General features: G+C 42.6%; 1 protein-coding gene across 1 annotated transcript; it reads right to left on the bottom strand.

The window, feature by feature from the left end:
* Positions 1-859: 859 nt before the first annotated feature.
* Positions 860-12700, bottom strand: LOC147234399 (pyridoxal kinase-like). Its single transcript, XM_086144713.1, has 11 exons — positions 12520-12700; positions 11489-11543; positions 8208-8312; positions 7910-7993; positions 7774-7808; positions 7525-7610; positions 6864-6909; positions 6665-6776; positions 4425-4561; positions 4284-4350; positions 860-1848 (listed from the first exon to the last, which is right to left on the bottom strand). The coding sequence occupies exons 1-11, from the start codon at positions 12664-12666 to the stop codon at positions 1721-1723; spliced, it is 1002 nt and encodes a 333-aa protein (XP_086000839.1). The 5' UTR covers positions 12667-12700; the 3' UTR covers positions 860-1720.
* Positions 12701-14635: the final 1935 nt, after the last annotated feature.

A 14635-nucleotide genomic window follows, 5' to 3' on the forward strand; every position in this document is an offset into this window, starting at 1 on the left:
GCTTTATCATAACAGAGCGCCTGTTTAATATTGCATTATAATCAAGTTGGCTTCCCAACGGAAGTGACAAACACCATCTTTCCATTTGTTGTGTTTGACCTCGGATCTCTGGCTCCCTCTTTTGGTCATTTTGTGTCATTATACCCGGCAATGCTGGCTCGACGCTCAGGACCTGACCTCTGTGACCTTGAAACTTTATCTTCAGAGAGCAATAAGACACGAGAGATAATATGCACCTGTTAAACCGCGTTGAACGTCATTCAAGGGGGCGGCCGGTGGGAAGAGGAGGTCGGATGCAGACGCCTGTCTGGTTATTTGGGTTAATACTGGCTGGTCACACAGAGGATTAGCAGGCATGACTGAGCCGCTACCTTTCTGAAACCGCAGTGCAGCTCGGTAAACACTTGGCCTGACGTCAAAAATAAGTCGCCTGGCCATCTCGGTATTTATCGACACGAAAATGAAATCGGCTCACGCACTCGTTGCCCTGTCAGTCGAAGAGTGATGCTGGTCTTGTATTTTGGGATCTGCACTGTGAATACTTTTGAGTAACCTTGATACTGTGTTGTGTTTTGCAGGCTAATTGTGTTTAACACTGATTTTTCAAGAAAGTTGCCTAAAATTTAGCAGGCTTTGGAGTGTGTACAAACTGCCCTGGATGTCGTTGCAACCCTTCGGACCTTTTGTGATAAAAAGACAATTCAAATGATGTGATTTACATTTCAGCTCGGCAGCGTTTCTGCACTCAAGTTCGATTTCTTTGTTTAGAAATCTAACTTAGTTGTGCTCCGATTTGTTATTTGACAACTTGAAACAGATAAAAATCAACAGACAAAATCAAAACAAATCAAAGCAGCTGTCAGTAAAAGATTAAGAATTTATTATATTGCTCTACACCAGAGCTGCAGCTCAGGGTTCGGCACTTTGCTCTCCAACATTATGAGGATCCTACATTATATCGGTGCGCAAAATAAAAACTAACATTCTCGATCAAGGTTAATCCTGCCAACTGTTTTAAGGCTATTCTCCAGCGCGGCCGCTCCCACTGACTCATCTCTGGAGATATGGCAATCAGCGATCATGAGGTAATGGCCTAACAGGAATTATCAGTGCAAATACCCCCTTTTCCATCTGCTCTACACGCACATACATCTAAAAATGTCATTAATCAGTTACTTTGTGAGCGCGCTCAAAAAAAAAAAAAAAAAAAAAAAAAAAAAATTAAATTAAATCACAATTCTTGGAATTACAATCATGAATCAAGTGGACTAAAAAAAAAAAAAAAAAAGTTAAATGAAATGTACCAGTTAATCTACGGTCGCAACGTTGATCGCAATGAAAATTTCGGAGGACTTGAGACTAATATGAGCTTTCCCCATTTTCCAACGAATGCATTTATGTTTTAGTTTATTTCCGTCCTGATGTGAGACGGTGCGTTTGTGCCGCGGAGGCTCGCCAACACACAACACACGACTCGCGGGGCCGAACCAGGATTGTCGATGAACATGAACGTCCTTTTTGTGTTGCTTTTTAAAATGCGGGGCAGGAGCACGGACACGTATGGCAGTGATTCCCATGTGTGCAGAATATGCGTCCCGCCCCTCCTGCACCTCCTCATGTGAACGCCTTCGGAGAGCCGGCGAGGCAAGATGGGGTCTTCATGACGCTTCATTTCCAGCTGCTTCGCACCACGGGTGTGTGAGTGTTCCGCAACAACTCCTCAGTGTGAAGGCATCTGCAGAACCTTGGCTTCCACGACGATGGCAGGGTTCTCGATGTCCGCCTTGCTCTGGACCATCCTCAGCTCCAGCTGCGCCGGGCTGGGCCTTTTCCCCGGGCCTGCCTTTTCTGAAAGGAGAGAATAAACCCAGCGGGGTTCTCAGCAGTCCTCACGCTAAACAGCGATGCAGACTAAATATGTCCAGGTGATTACAGTTGGGCATTTTTATATCCTCTGGTGGGGACGGTAAACGGACATCTGTGATATCCACTGTTCTCTAATAATATTGGATTTATTTTGATTTTTTTTTTTTCCGTCTTCCCCGCCCCCCTTTCTAATTTCACAACCATTTCAACATTTGCAGAATCATTGGAAATTATATATACTGCTCAAAAAAATAAAGGGAACACTTGAACAACACAATGTAACTCCAAGTCAATCACGCTTCTGTGAAATCAGTGTCCACTCAGGAAGCAACACAGTTTCATTTTGACTTGTTTTAAGGACATTACATCAAAGTTGGATCAGCCTGGAGTTTGTTTTTACACTTTAATGTTGAGTGTGATTCCTCATCCAGACCTCCATGGGTTGATACAATTGATTTCCATGGATCATTTTGGTGTGATTTTGTTGTCAGCACATTCAACTGTGTAAAGAGCAAAGTATTTCACAAGAATATTTCATTCATTTAGATCTAGGACTTTTAAGTGTTCCCTTTATTGTTTTGAGGAGTGTATATATATACAATGGGGCAAAAAAAGTATTTAGTCAGCCACCTATCGTGCAAGGTCTCACTCATAAAAAGATGAGGCCTGTGATTTTCATCAGAGGTACACTTCAATTATGAGGCAAAAAAATAATGTATTTGCAAATTATGGTAGAAAATAAGTATTTGGTATACCCTTTGTTGGAAATGACAGAGGTCAAATGTTTTCTGTAGGTCTTCACAGGGTTTTCACACACCGTTGCTGGTATTTTGGCCTCCATGCAGATCTCCTCTAGAGTTTTGGGATTGTCGCTGAGCGACACAGACCTTCAACTCCCTCCGAAGATTTTCTCTGGGGTTGAGATGTTGAGACCGGCTAGGCCACTCCAGGACCTTGAAATGCTTCTTCCAAAGCCACTTCTTTGTTGCCCCGGTGGTGTTTGGGATTATTATCATGCTGCAAGACTCAGCCACGCTACATTTTCAATGCCCTTGCTCGTGGAAAGAGGTTTTCACTCAAAATCTCACGATACATGGACCCGTTCATTCTTTCCTTTACACGGAAAGGAAAGAAAAAAAGCCCCGAAGCGTGATGTTTCCACCGCCATGCCTCACAGCATTTTCTCCCCAAACACGAAGAATTAAGTTTATACCAAGAACTTCTATTTTGGTTTCACTACACCATAGGACGTTCTTCCAATCCTCTTCTAAACCTGGACACGTCTGGCACCGCAGGATTTGCGTCCCTGGTGGTGCAGGATGTTATCGATGGCGGCGTTTGTCACTTGGGTCCCGGCTTTCTGCAGGTCATTCACTAGGTTCCCCGTGTGGTTCGGGGGTTTTTGCGGGGTGACATCTTGCGTGGAGCCCCAGATGGAGGGAGATCGTCAGTGGTCTTGTATGTCTTCCATTTTCTAATAATTGCTCCCGCAGTTGATTTCTTCACACCAAGCTGCTTTACCTATTGCAGATTTGCAGGTCTACAATTTTGTTTCCGGTGTCCTTTGACGGCTCTTCGGTCTTGGCCATAGTGGAGTTTGGAGAGTGACTGAGTTGTGTCTTTTATACAGATAACATGTGGAGGACAGTGAAGCCTCTTAAAGTAAATGGGAAAGGCAGACCAAAAACTGATTTTACCAAGTAATTTACCGATAAATTCATAAAATCCTATAATGGGATTTCCTGGATTCTTTCCCCCCCATTCTACCTATGAATTCTACCTATGATGAAAATGACAGACCTCTCATCTTTTTCAGTGGAAGAACTTACTCAACCGTACACACACACACACACACACACACACACACACAGTGGGGAGAACAAGTATTTGATACCCTTGTGATTTTACAAGTTCTCCCTGTGCATTCCACAACCTGTCAATAGTGTAGTAGCCAAAAGCGCTATCGAGACACAAAATTACACCAATGATGAAAATTTTAGACCCTTCCATGATTTCTAAGAACTTGCAAAATCAGAGGAATTAAAAGCTCATTGACCCGACTGTATATAACACACACACACGTTCATTCATTATCTATGCCAATCCCTTAATCCCTCAGCATCCACTGTAACTGTCATTATCCATCACAGAGCAACATATAAGCATATAATCATTCATTCACACAACATAAAGAGACATCCAAACATGATCATTTCTGGACAAAGAACCTCCTGCATGCCAGCAGATGCGGTGCCGTCCTGCACATGAACTTGTCCTGCATCGAAGGAACGTCTACTTCCATATTTAGATACAGGCAGGATGTTATCTGCATGATCAGATCTTCCTTCCCCTTCTGGGAATGACCCACCCATCTCACTCTGACTTTATCTGCAGCGAACAACAAAACAAAATGTTACCATTAGCGTAAGCGATGGTCCTCTTGATGACGTGGTGCATGACTGAGACGGTCTTCTCGCAGGCGGCCTGAGGGAAACCAAGAAGCAATGGATCACACCGAGCGGAGTTCACCTGCTTCTGAACTTCAGGGTGTTACTGACCTTCAGGTCCTGCGGGTGATGGTGGCTCCAGGCGAGCAGCATGGCCGCAAACAGGTCTCCGGTCCCGACGAACACGGCGTCCACCTTGGGGATGTCCATGCAGATCTTCTGGCTGGTGCAGGTCGCGTCCGGCTTCACTGCACGGGGGAGGACAGGTGGAACCCATGAAGAGAGCAGTGGTGATGTCACAGCTTCCCTGTGACATCACAAAGGAGTCTGAAGGAGGACTATTGAAGATTTAAAAGAAACTATAATAATGAGGCAGATTTGAAGTCTGCAGAAAACCTGCTGCCTTGTTGCTTCACTTCAGGTGAAACTATAGTGGAACTCGCTTTTCGTGGGAGTTTGCGAGACCCCTTGCAAAGTTAATTCCGCAATGTAGATATGGGATAATTTTGTTGTTATTTACAGATATTTTAACCCTCGACCCTTTACGAACCTCCTGCAAACTGTTATCAGCTCACCATAGACTGTATAAGGTCACATGTTTCTTCCTTCAAACCGTCGATCCACACCGCTAAAGCATTTTCCATTTTTTTAGTTTTGCCGTTTTGCCGAAGCTTAAGGTTGCTGTCTTGCTAATGTTCGCTTTGTCTTTCTTAACGTAATAAACTATAGATTTTTTTATGCTGTAATGGCTGCAGGGGGTGTCACAAAAAATTAAAGATACTTTTACAAACTAAATAGCACAAAGTGGACAGTATTAACGCTTATGCATAGTTTGCTGGGCACAACCTACAAGGAGATCAGGTGCTTCTCTCCATGAACCAATCAGAATGAGGAACGGAACCACATGCTCCATCAGCCAATAGCATGCCAAGTACGGTGTTCTTCTTAGCCAATGAGATTCTGTATGAGATCTCGTAGAAGCAAGAGTTCATGATGATGGGTACCTTTTTTAGCAAAGGAGATCTTGTGTTTCGTTTACTTAAAAAATACATTTTAGTTGAATTTTATTACATTATTTTTCACTGTTTTTCTCCTCTTAGACTAGAATGTGGCTATTTTTTCACGAACAAAAAAAAAAAAAATTAATCCGTGAAATAGCGAGGGCGCTAAGGCTGAACCATGAAGTAGCGAGTTTCAGTTTCCAGTTTCACTTCAGGTGTAACTGAACTCTTCTTATCCGTTTAACTGCTTCCTTCAGATATCTCCACAGCCAAACACCTGCCTCCATCCAACATCTCCTGTCCTTTCCCCCTCCATCCAGAAACCTCCTCTCTAATTTTTCTCCAGAGCTCCTGCCCGGCAGCTCCAACCTCAGCATCTTTCTACCCAGATCTTCTCCATCCCTCCTCTCTCCATGTCCAAACCATCCCAGTGAGACTTTATCTCCAGAACATCTAGCATGTGCTGTCCCTGAGATCTTCTCCATCTTCCTCCACTCCCTAAGAACCTCCACATCTTCACCTCTGCCTCCTGCTTTTTACTCAGTGTCACCAAACCAGACGCCATGGCTGCTCTCACCTCCACCCATGACCTTCAATTGGTGGTCTTTCGCCTCTCCTTCTGCCTCTTCTGGGTGAAGGACCAGGTGGACCGGGCGCCCCCTGGCAACCAGGTGGAGCTGGTCGTCCAGTTGCAGTGGATAGATGGTGAACCTCTGCCTCCTTTCCAGAGCATACCTCTCTAGATGTTCTTCCACCTGTTCCCTGCTGTCACTATAGATCACAATGTCATCTGCAAATATCATGGTCCATGGAGATTCCTGTCTAACCTCATCTGACAGCCCGTCCATCACCACAACAGAAGAAAGGGGCTCAGAGCTGATCCCTGATGTAGTCCCAACTCTGTCTTCAACTTGTCTGCCAAATTGACACCACTGTCTCTCAGCTGGCATACAAGTCTTGCACCCGTCTAACATACTTCTGACACTCCAGACTACAAATACTGCACCCGTTGTGCTCTCTTGGCATGAAACCATACTGCTGCTAGCTAATGCTCATCTCTGCCTTCAGTCAAGTTTCTGCACTTTCCCAAAACCTCATTGCGGGGCTCATCAGCTTTGTTCTTCTGGAGTTACCATAATTCTGCACATCTCTGTTGTTCTAAAAGATCAGCACCTGCCCACATCTCCTCCATTCCACAGGTTGTCCTCTCTCCCTCAAAGAGTCTTGTCAAAAACTAGACCCTTCCATCCCTCCACAGGTAGACCATCAGGCCCACCTGCCTCTCCACTCTTTCCTTTCAGTGTGAAGGAGCATGTTAATGTGAGGTTACATGTCTCCTGATGATTCTACCTATTTTTTGGCTCCCAAGTGCCACAAGAAACTGGTCCCCGTGTTTTGAAGGTAGGTCTGTACTCGTAAGGACCACCGTCTCCGGACCCATTTCGTGAAGGAGCTCCATGACCTAGAGGACATAAGACGTTGCCATGGGTTCAGACTTTAAGACATGTTTGACCCCAAAACATGGCAGACGGCTACATGTAGCTCTTACCTCAACAGCATCTTCCTGCGTGGTGATCTTCCTCCCGGTTAGCAGCCTGTTGAAGAGACACGGCACTCCTCAACAACACAACTCCACCAAATCTGTGCAGGTGGATCCTTCTTGCACCATGTGAAAACTTAACTTGTATATTTAGAGACTGGTGCAGAGAAAAAGTAACTTGACGGATTGAAATATTGTATGCTGCTATAGCGACGCGTTTCGTCCAAGCTGCTAGAACATTTAACCTCGTCACATCGGACCAATGAAAGTACCACGAAACTCTGAGGCGGTTCAATTCCAACACTGAAGAAGACAACTTTAATTGTTTTAGTGCACAAGTGCAAGACCTAGATAGCGATCGGCTAGAGTAAGACAAAGCAGGGACGGAATGGATGGACTTTTCCTTGTCTTATCTATTATTAATTTTTTTCATCAGCCGTGTTCGGAAAAAAGCATTTCCAGTACGTATTTGTGGAAGTTACTGGTACGTAAAAATAAAAGATTCTGTGTAAAGATCTCATATCACAACATGGACTTACAAACAAGTGTAGCCTATATATGTACACCTAGATTTATTGAGTCAAAGTCTGGAAATTACGGTATAACCCTCGAAGTCTAACTACTTTCCAGCACCAGTCGCTTGGGAGACGTGGATCAGAAGGTCACTCACTCCGCCTCAAACTGGTTGGGTGTAAGGATGTCGGCCAAAGGCACCACTTTGTCCCTGTAGACTGGCAGCAGCTCCTCTGGGACGTACTGCAACAGGCAGCAAATACTGGCTTTTTCACCACTTTTTTTTTTGTGCGGGTCAGAGGACGGGAATGAATAAACCCGGCTCAACCGGAACTAAATGTCTGTTCTTGTAACACCTTCACACACGCTTTGGACGGAATCGCGGACGCGAGAAGGAGAGGCTCACCATTGCGCCTTGGTCTCCCATCACAGGATCACAAACTGGGCAGGGAAAAACACAGGAGTGTGAAATTTAGGCAGGAAGAAGCAGAGTAAAGCTACGCTGTTCGACGTTTGAGTGGGAAACTGATTGTCATGCGCACCGTAAACCAGGCTGGGGTTGGCCTTCTTCAGCTCTTGGATGATGTCCACCACCATGGCCAGGAAGGACGTGTCCCTGCTGTACCCTTGGAAGGGGGGAAGAAAACAGGAAACACAAAGAACGGACCAATAAAGCGGGAGCGTCGCGGAGTCGATCGAACGTTATCGTGTTTTTTCCGCAGCCCTTTCCACTCGGGTGGGGAAAGAAAAAAATCGACCGCGTCGTCGGACCGGCCGTCCTGCGTCGTTTGACGAAAAGCCCGAACGGCCGCCACTTCGGCAGCCGCCCGCCGCTCTCACCTGTGAGGATGTAGTTGTAGTTGTTCACCTTGTTGAGCTTGATGCCCTCATACAACACGTTCAGCTCCTGCGCCGTCAGCACTTGGCCTTTCCAGTGGGCGTAGCCTGAGGCGGGACACAAACACCTCTGTTTAATAGCTTACGGAAGAAAAACAAATGGAAAAAAAAATAGTGAATTAAATACACATTTGAGAAACAGCTGTGGGTATAAAAACAACTTCAATACGTATTGTTGCATCACGCTGGAATTAGAAAGTGGGACTTTTTCTCTCCGACTTCCTGTCCATTGTCTCCCCTCGGTTACACAACTCTTCTAGCGCCGCCAGCTTTTCCCCCCCGCTTTGTCCCTCCTTCGCCCGTAACCGTGGATACGACCCAAAAAGCTGTTCTGGCTGAACCTCGACGGTCCAACGTGCACATGGAGTTTAGGGGCGCAGCGCTGACCCTGAACTACGGGTCTAGATTTGTGCACATGGAGGCTTATTAAAAAGCATCCCATGGTGAAAACACATTCTTCTCATACTTTCACGCGTTAAGTGCGGATTAAATCCCCTTTGGTCTCAGCGGGATCTTTTCTGCAAACAATCGCAGAACCGACGCAGACGGGTTCGCTTGCATCCAAAGATACGGGCCTCCCATCAGCAGGACTCAGCGGGATGAACAGATGTGGATTCAAATAGCGCAGTCCCTTAAGATATTCATTTGTTCCAGAAGTGGGTTCGTATGTTGATTTTTTTTTTTTTTTGGTATCTTAAATGAATTTTCGCCATTTAAAATAACAGAAAACAAATGAAATCCCCCGCAAAGAAACTCACAAAATAAGGATATTAAGATAAGATAAGAACAACTTTATTAATCCCGAAGGAAATTGTTGTGCCAGAGTTACAGAAAATATAAAAGTAATAAATAATAAAAAGAAAAAGGCAGAATTAGAAATAAACTATAAACTGTAAAGTGTCTCAGTGAAACTATAAAGTGTCTTAGTAAACAAGTGGTAAAACTATAAGTGTCTTAGTAAAAAGTGAGGTAAGGAGTGCACAATTGTATGATAAAAGGAAAAATTGTAGTGTAGCTGTTATGAAATGAAATATTGCACAGTTCTGAATATTGCAGTTATTAATAAAAAAAAAATCACCTGTGCAATATTTCATTTCATAACAGCTACACTACAATTTTTCCTTTTATCATACTATTGTGCACTCCTTACCTCACTTGTTACTACGACACTTATAGTTTTATCACTTGATTACTAAGACACTTTATAGTTTATTTTTATTTCTAATTCTGCCTTTTTCTTTTTATCATTTATTACTGTTATATTTTCTGTAACTCTGGCACAACAATTTCCTTCGGGATTAATAAAGTTGTTCTTATCTTATCTTATCTTTTCGCCATTTAAAATAACAGAAAACAAATGAAATCCCCCGCAAAGAAACTCACAAAATAAGGATATTAATAAAAATTTTAAAAAAGCCCCAAAAAAGAAGGACATTAATAATGTCAAGAAAAAAACGTATCGTTACTTTTTGTAAACTTATAGTGTTGTAATTTTTCCATGTGGTCATGAATAGATGACATAATAGTAACGCCCTTCTTCATAGCCTTAAAAGATTCGTTTTTTTTAAGGATGATACGTATCGAGGATGCATTACAATTATATCCACGTGCAATATCGACCAACCATGTTGGTGCTTTGCTATTATTTTGTACTTAATTTCCATAGAAAGCACCTTCTCTCTGGGTTCCCCACTTGCTTTCTTAGGGACCCTGATGATTTAAAAAAAAAAAAAAAAAAAAAAGACACAAAATAAGCACAAAGATATAAAATGATGCCACACAAGAGACATGTGTACTGTACCAACTACCCAATTTAGAAGATGCGGTGGGTTGCGGGGGCTCGCAAATTTTGATTTTGTCATTTTTTCTTTTCATATTTCAAAGATAGAATTTGCGCGTCGCATCTTAAAAAAATTGTGTATCAAGTGATTCACATCTGAAGGGGCCACTGTATCTGAATCTGCAGTAAGATTCTCCATGTCCAAAAGACACTCTTCTGACACAATTTGTTCTTTTTACATGAGAGTTCACACCATGAAGCACCAGAAGTGTGGAAGATCTCAATGTAACGTATGAACCATCTGGTTGAACGTTACAAGAATGCATACATAAGGCCAAAGCTCTCTTGCTGGATGAAGTTGGGAACAGTAATACATCAACTATTCGGTGCTTCTCGATCTACTCGTTCGTCATCTACTGAGCTTATCCAGGACCTCCTGCACGTGCTGGGACTGTGGGGAGAACCCAGAAGAACTCCACCCAAACCTACAAACCCTAAATTAAGACCCTAAACGCTGTTGAACGGAAAGCTACAAGTCCTTTCATGGTTCATGCCATCTTCTTCTTCTTCTCCTCGGTGAATCCATCTTCTCCATCTCCGTATCTTCCTCTCTCACACCAACTAACTTCACATCCTCTCTCAAGACGTCCATAAATCTTCTATTCGGTCTTCCTCGAGACCTCCAATTCCAGCATCTGCCCACCAACAGATCCACTATCCCTCCTCTGAGCTCATTCTACCTTCTCTGACCTTCTCGCCAAAACATCTATCATCTATTCTGGCTGATAGTTTTAAATCTCTTAGTACTCCTGACACTTTTCTCCACCCAATGGAGAAACAAAGGAAAACCATTGACACCTTGCTCATTATCAATTCCTGTGAACTGGTAAATATGGGTAAAAAAAATAGGTACATATATTATTTTTATTTGTATTTCTAGCTAGCTTGTCCTTGCACGTCTTGCCGCATGTCTGCGATTACGAGAGAATGGATGCTTTCATATCAGCAAGCAAACAGACGGATATAAATTTATCACTCGACTGTTAGCGTCAAAGTCCAATGAATCATCTGTGGAGACAAAGAGTCTGCAGAGGAAGCGCGTTGCGCGCACACACACACACACACACACACACACAGACAACATCCACCTTTATGGAAGCAAGGCAAAGAGCAACTCAGCAGACAGTGATTAACTCTAGGCGAAGCACCTTTGACCTCGATATACTTCAGGGTTAAACAATGGAGTCCCGGTTAGACAATGGTTTCCCGAACTGACTCTTCTGCTTCAAACTTTAAATCCTCTAAAATGATTCCATCATCTTTACACAGTTTAATTATTCTGACTTTATCAAAGTCAACAAACGTTTTATTCGCGGGCCTGCGGAGCACCCTTTCCTAGGATGGTGAAGGAAGGCCTCTCTTATATTTAGCGAAACCCGCCCACCTGTGTGATTGGAGAACTGCACCGAGTTGATTGAGTCCACTTCAAACCCCAGAACCTGAAAAACAAGAGCAACAACACGTTTGTAGAGCGGCGTCTGTTACGCACGAGTAAAAACAGGATGTAAAAGTCCATCTCGGTTTATGTCGTTTATCTCTCCAGACAAGAGACATGCAAAGGTCTGCATCTCCAGATCATTAAACTGCAAGCTGCTCCTCCCGATCAACCCAATGACTTCTTTGAATCATCTACAGGGGTGATTGGTGGCCCCTGCCACCATCTTGCAAGAGCTGCAAGACCTTCAAAAACAAAAAAAAAAAAAAAACGCTCGAAGCTGAAAATGATTAAACCTGCCGGGTTGATGAACGAATGAATGGGCTTTGAGGGATGCAGAAGTTTAAAAAAAGAATTGCTAAATCTGTTTTTGTGAACCGTGGAGGACCACAGGACAGAGGAGCTGGTGCTTGGCTCTTCTGATGATGTGTGTGTGTGTGTGTGTGTGAAGCCTGCTGGAGGAGAACCAACACCAATGAAAGAACCTCCTCCAGCCTCCTGGTCGGGTTTAATCCCAATTTGCTTGTGAAATAAAAGTTCTTTCACATGACCTCCCTGATCTTCAGCCCTTTTAATGTGATTAATAAATAAACACACTCTCTGCTTCTACACGAACGTCCCTATCTTTAATTTTGCTAAACACATTAATCATTTCAATGCAATTTCTTGCGGATTTTTAGTTTTTTTTTTCAATTAGATGCCCCTTTATTCCAAGCATCCGGCTCTGAGGTTCCGACACACACGTGATGAGCACATGAATGGAAAGCTATTAAATTAGATTATTATTATGTTATCTTTAAACACACATGTTACGCTGCGCATGGAGAAGAAATCGTGCTGGAGCTGATGATGCGTTTCCTGCATAGTAGACCGGAGGAATCGACACCGACCCCCAGTTTGTTGACCCGGAAATGAAGCCGCAGAGACGCCGCCGAACCTCCGGTAACCCCCCGACCTTGTGGACGTCCGACGCCTCTTACCTGCAGCGGGAAGGTGGCGGACTTGTTCCCGACGTAGCCTCGCACGACGTGGCTCTGGATGGACAACACTCGGCAGTCCATGTCTGCGGGGATACCGGGGAGACGGGGCGGACAGCGGCCGCCTGCACGGTCGCAAGACAACCACATGGATCCCCGAGAAATGCGGAAAAAAGGGGGACGGCGGTCGGATGGTTGCGCATGCGCAGATGCCGGTGCGTTCAAATCCGTCTTCAGGCGTTGGACAAAACAGCACTGCGAGATAAAACTTCTCTTAACAAGAACTTCCTTGCAGATAAAAAAAAAAAACGGAAATTTCAGAATATTCTATCTCTTACTTTGATATCAACAAGATTCCTGTCAAATTGACAGAGTTTCATAAACAAATATTATTGTACTGGAAAATGATATATGTACATAATTTCTCACCACAGGGTACAATAATATGGAACAATAGATATGTGCTGCATCGCAACAAATCTCTATTTTACAAGGAATGGTTTGAGAAAGGTATATGCTCAATAATTGACTTGATGGATGACAATGGCAGTCTTCCAGACTATGAATAATTTTGTATTAAACACAGCTTTAACCCTCCCATATTAGAGTTCATAAAGTTACGAAACGCACTGCCTCGATAATTTGTATTCCTGACCAAAAATATAATGACGCACCAAACCATTGAACCACAGTTACCCCCACTATCACTCCAGGGAATCTCAATTCTGGGTAGAAAGTGCAGCAACTCCTTTATTAGGAAATGTTTTACAGAAAACGTATTCCCCGGACGTCAAAACAAAATTAATATTTTGAATAAATTTGATAAGGAATCGAGTGCCACGCTGCGAACTATGTATCTGACTCCACCCAAACTCCCCAAGGCAAAAGAGACCCACTTCAAAATTATGAATGACATCTACCCATCTAAGGAATTATTGAGGGTGCTCTTTAATATTGACGATAATATTTGTACCTTTTGTGAAGACAACATTGAAACCACTGACCATATATTTTTCTCATGCGAAAAAGTACAGGGCTTTTGGGCTAAAACTCAAAAATGGGTTAAAGACAATTTTCCATCGTCACCAGTTTCCTTCTCAAGAGATGACATAACATTTGGTTTCCTTTAAAGCAACAAAAGAGATGAATTATGTGTCAATGTTATTTTAGGCCTGGCCAAGTTCTTCTTTCACTAAAACAGAATGATAATGTGTTCCCAAAATGTTATGTTCTTTATAAACGATTTTGAGTTATATCAAAAAATCCTTAAAACCTATGGAAAAATCCAAATACCAAAAAATATACAGTTCAATGTCTAAGATTTCTTGTGAACCACCAAGTTAAATATATGGTATATTCCCCTTGCAAGTTTATTTATTTATTTATTTATTTATATTTATTTATCTATCTATTTATTAATTTATTTTCTTTTACCTTTTTTTTTTTTTTTTTTGTCTATCATTAAATATTTCTCACAAACCTTAAACACTGTTAACTTCTGATTACAAACAGAGCGGATGTCCTTATGTCCTTTGCTTCCTCTTCCCCGGTTGTTTAATTGAAATTCGATTCAACCTTGCCATGTTTATTTGTACATATGTATATTTATTTATACTGTTTATGTTAAAAAAAATAAAAAAACATCATATCAACATCTCAGTCTATGTGCATTTGTATAGTTGTGGCCTGTAAGTGAATTACTCATCTTATTCTGTACACACACACTTATTTATCCCAATGTATGCGTCTGTGTGTGTGTGTGTGTGTGTATGTGTATGTGTGTGTGTGTGTGTATACAGTATGTGGCCGACATAATTGTGTGTATATCCGTGTATATATAGTAGCGAGTCACAAATGTTGGGGTTTATGTTGATGCTTGTTTTCTGTGTGATTTTTGGGTTGCTTGGAATTTTGAGGGTGTGATTTGGGGTGCAATAAGTAATGCAATAGTGGGGGTAATGCTAGAGTATTTTTTTTATATTTTATTGTTTTTTATTGAACCTAAACAGTATAAACAAATATACATATGTACAAATAAACATGGCAAGGTTGAATCGAATTTCAATTAAACAACCGGGGAAGAGGGAGCAAAGGACATAAGGACATCCGCTCTGTTTGT

The sequence above is a fragment of the Fistularia commersonii genome, chromosome 4, assembly GCF_037954325.1.
Source record: "Fistularia commersonii isolate RoL2024-O1a breed Wild chromosome 4, RoL_Fcom_v1.0, whole genome shotgun sequence".
In the NCBI taxonomy this organism is placed as follows: Eukaryota; Metazoa; Chordata; class Actinopteri; order Syngnathiformes; family Fistulariidae; genus Fistularia; species Fistularia commersonii.

Coding starts and splice junctions, on each gene's coding strand:
- LOC147234399 (XM_086144713.1), bottom strand. CDS start 12,666: ATGTGGTTGTCTTGCGACCGTGCAGGCGGCCGCTGTCCGCCCCGTCTC. Junction 4,562..6,664: donor ACTTGGGAGCCAAAAAATAG/GTAGAATCATCA, acceptor TCCCCCGTGCAG/TGAAGCCGGACGCGACCTGC. Junction 1,849..4,283: donor GACCATCGCTTACGCTAATG/GTAACATTTTGT, acceptor CTCTCCTTTCAG/AAAAGGCAGGCCCGGGGAAA.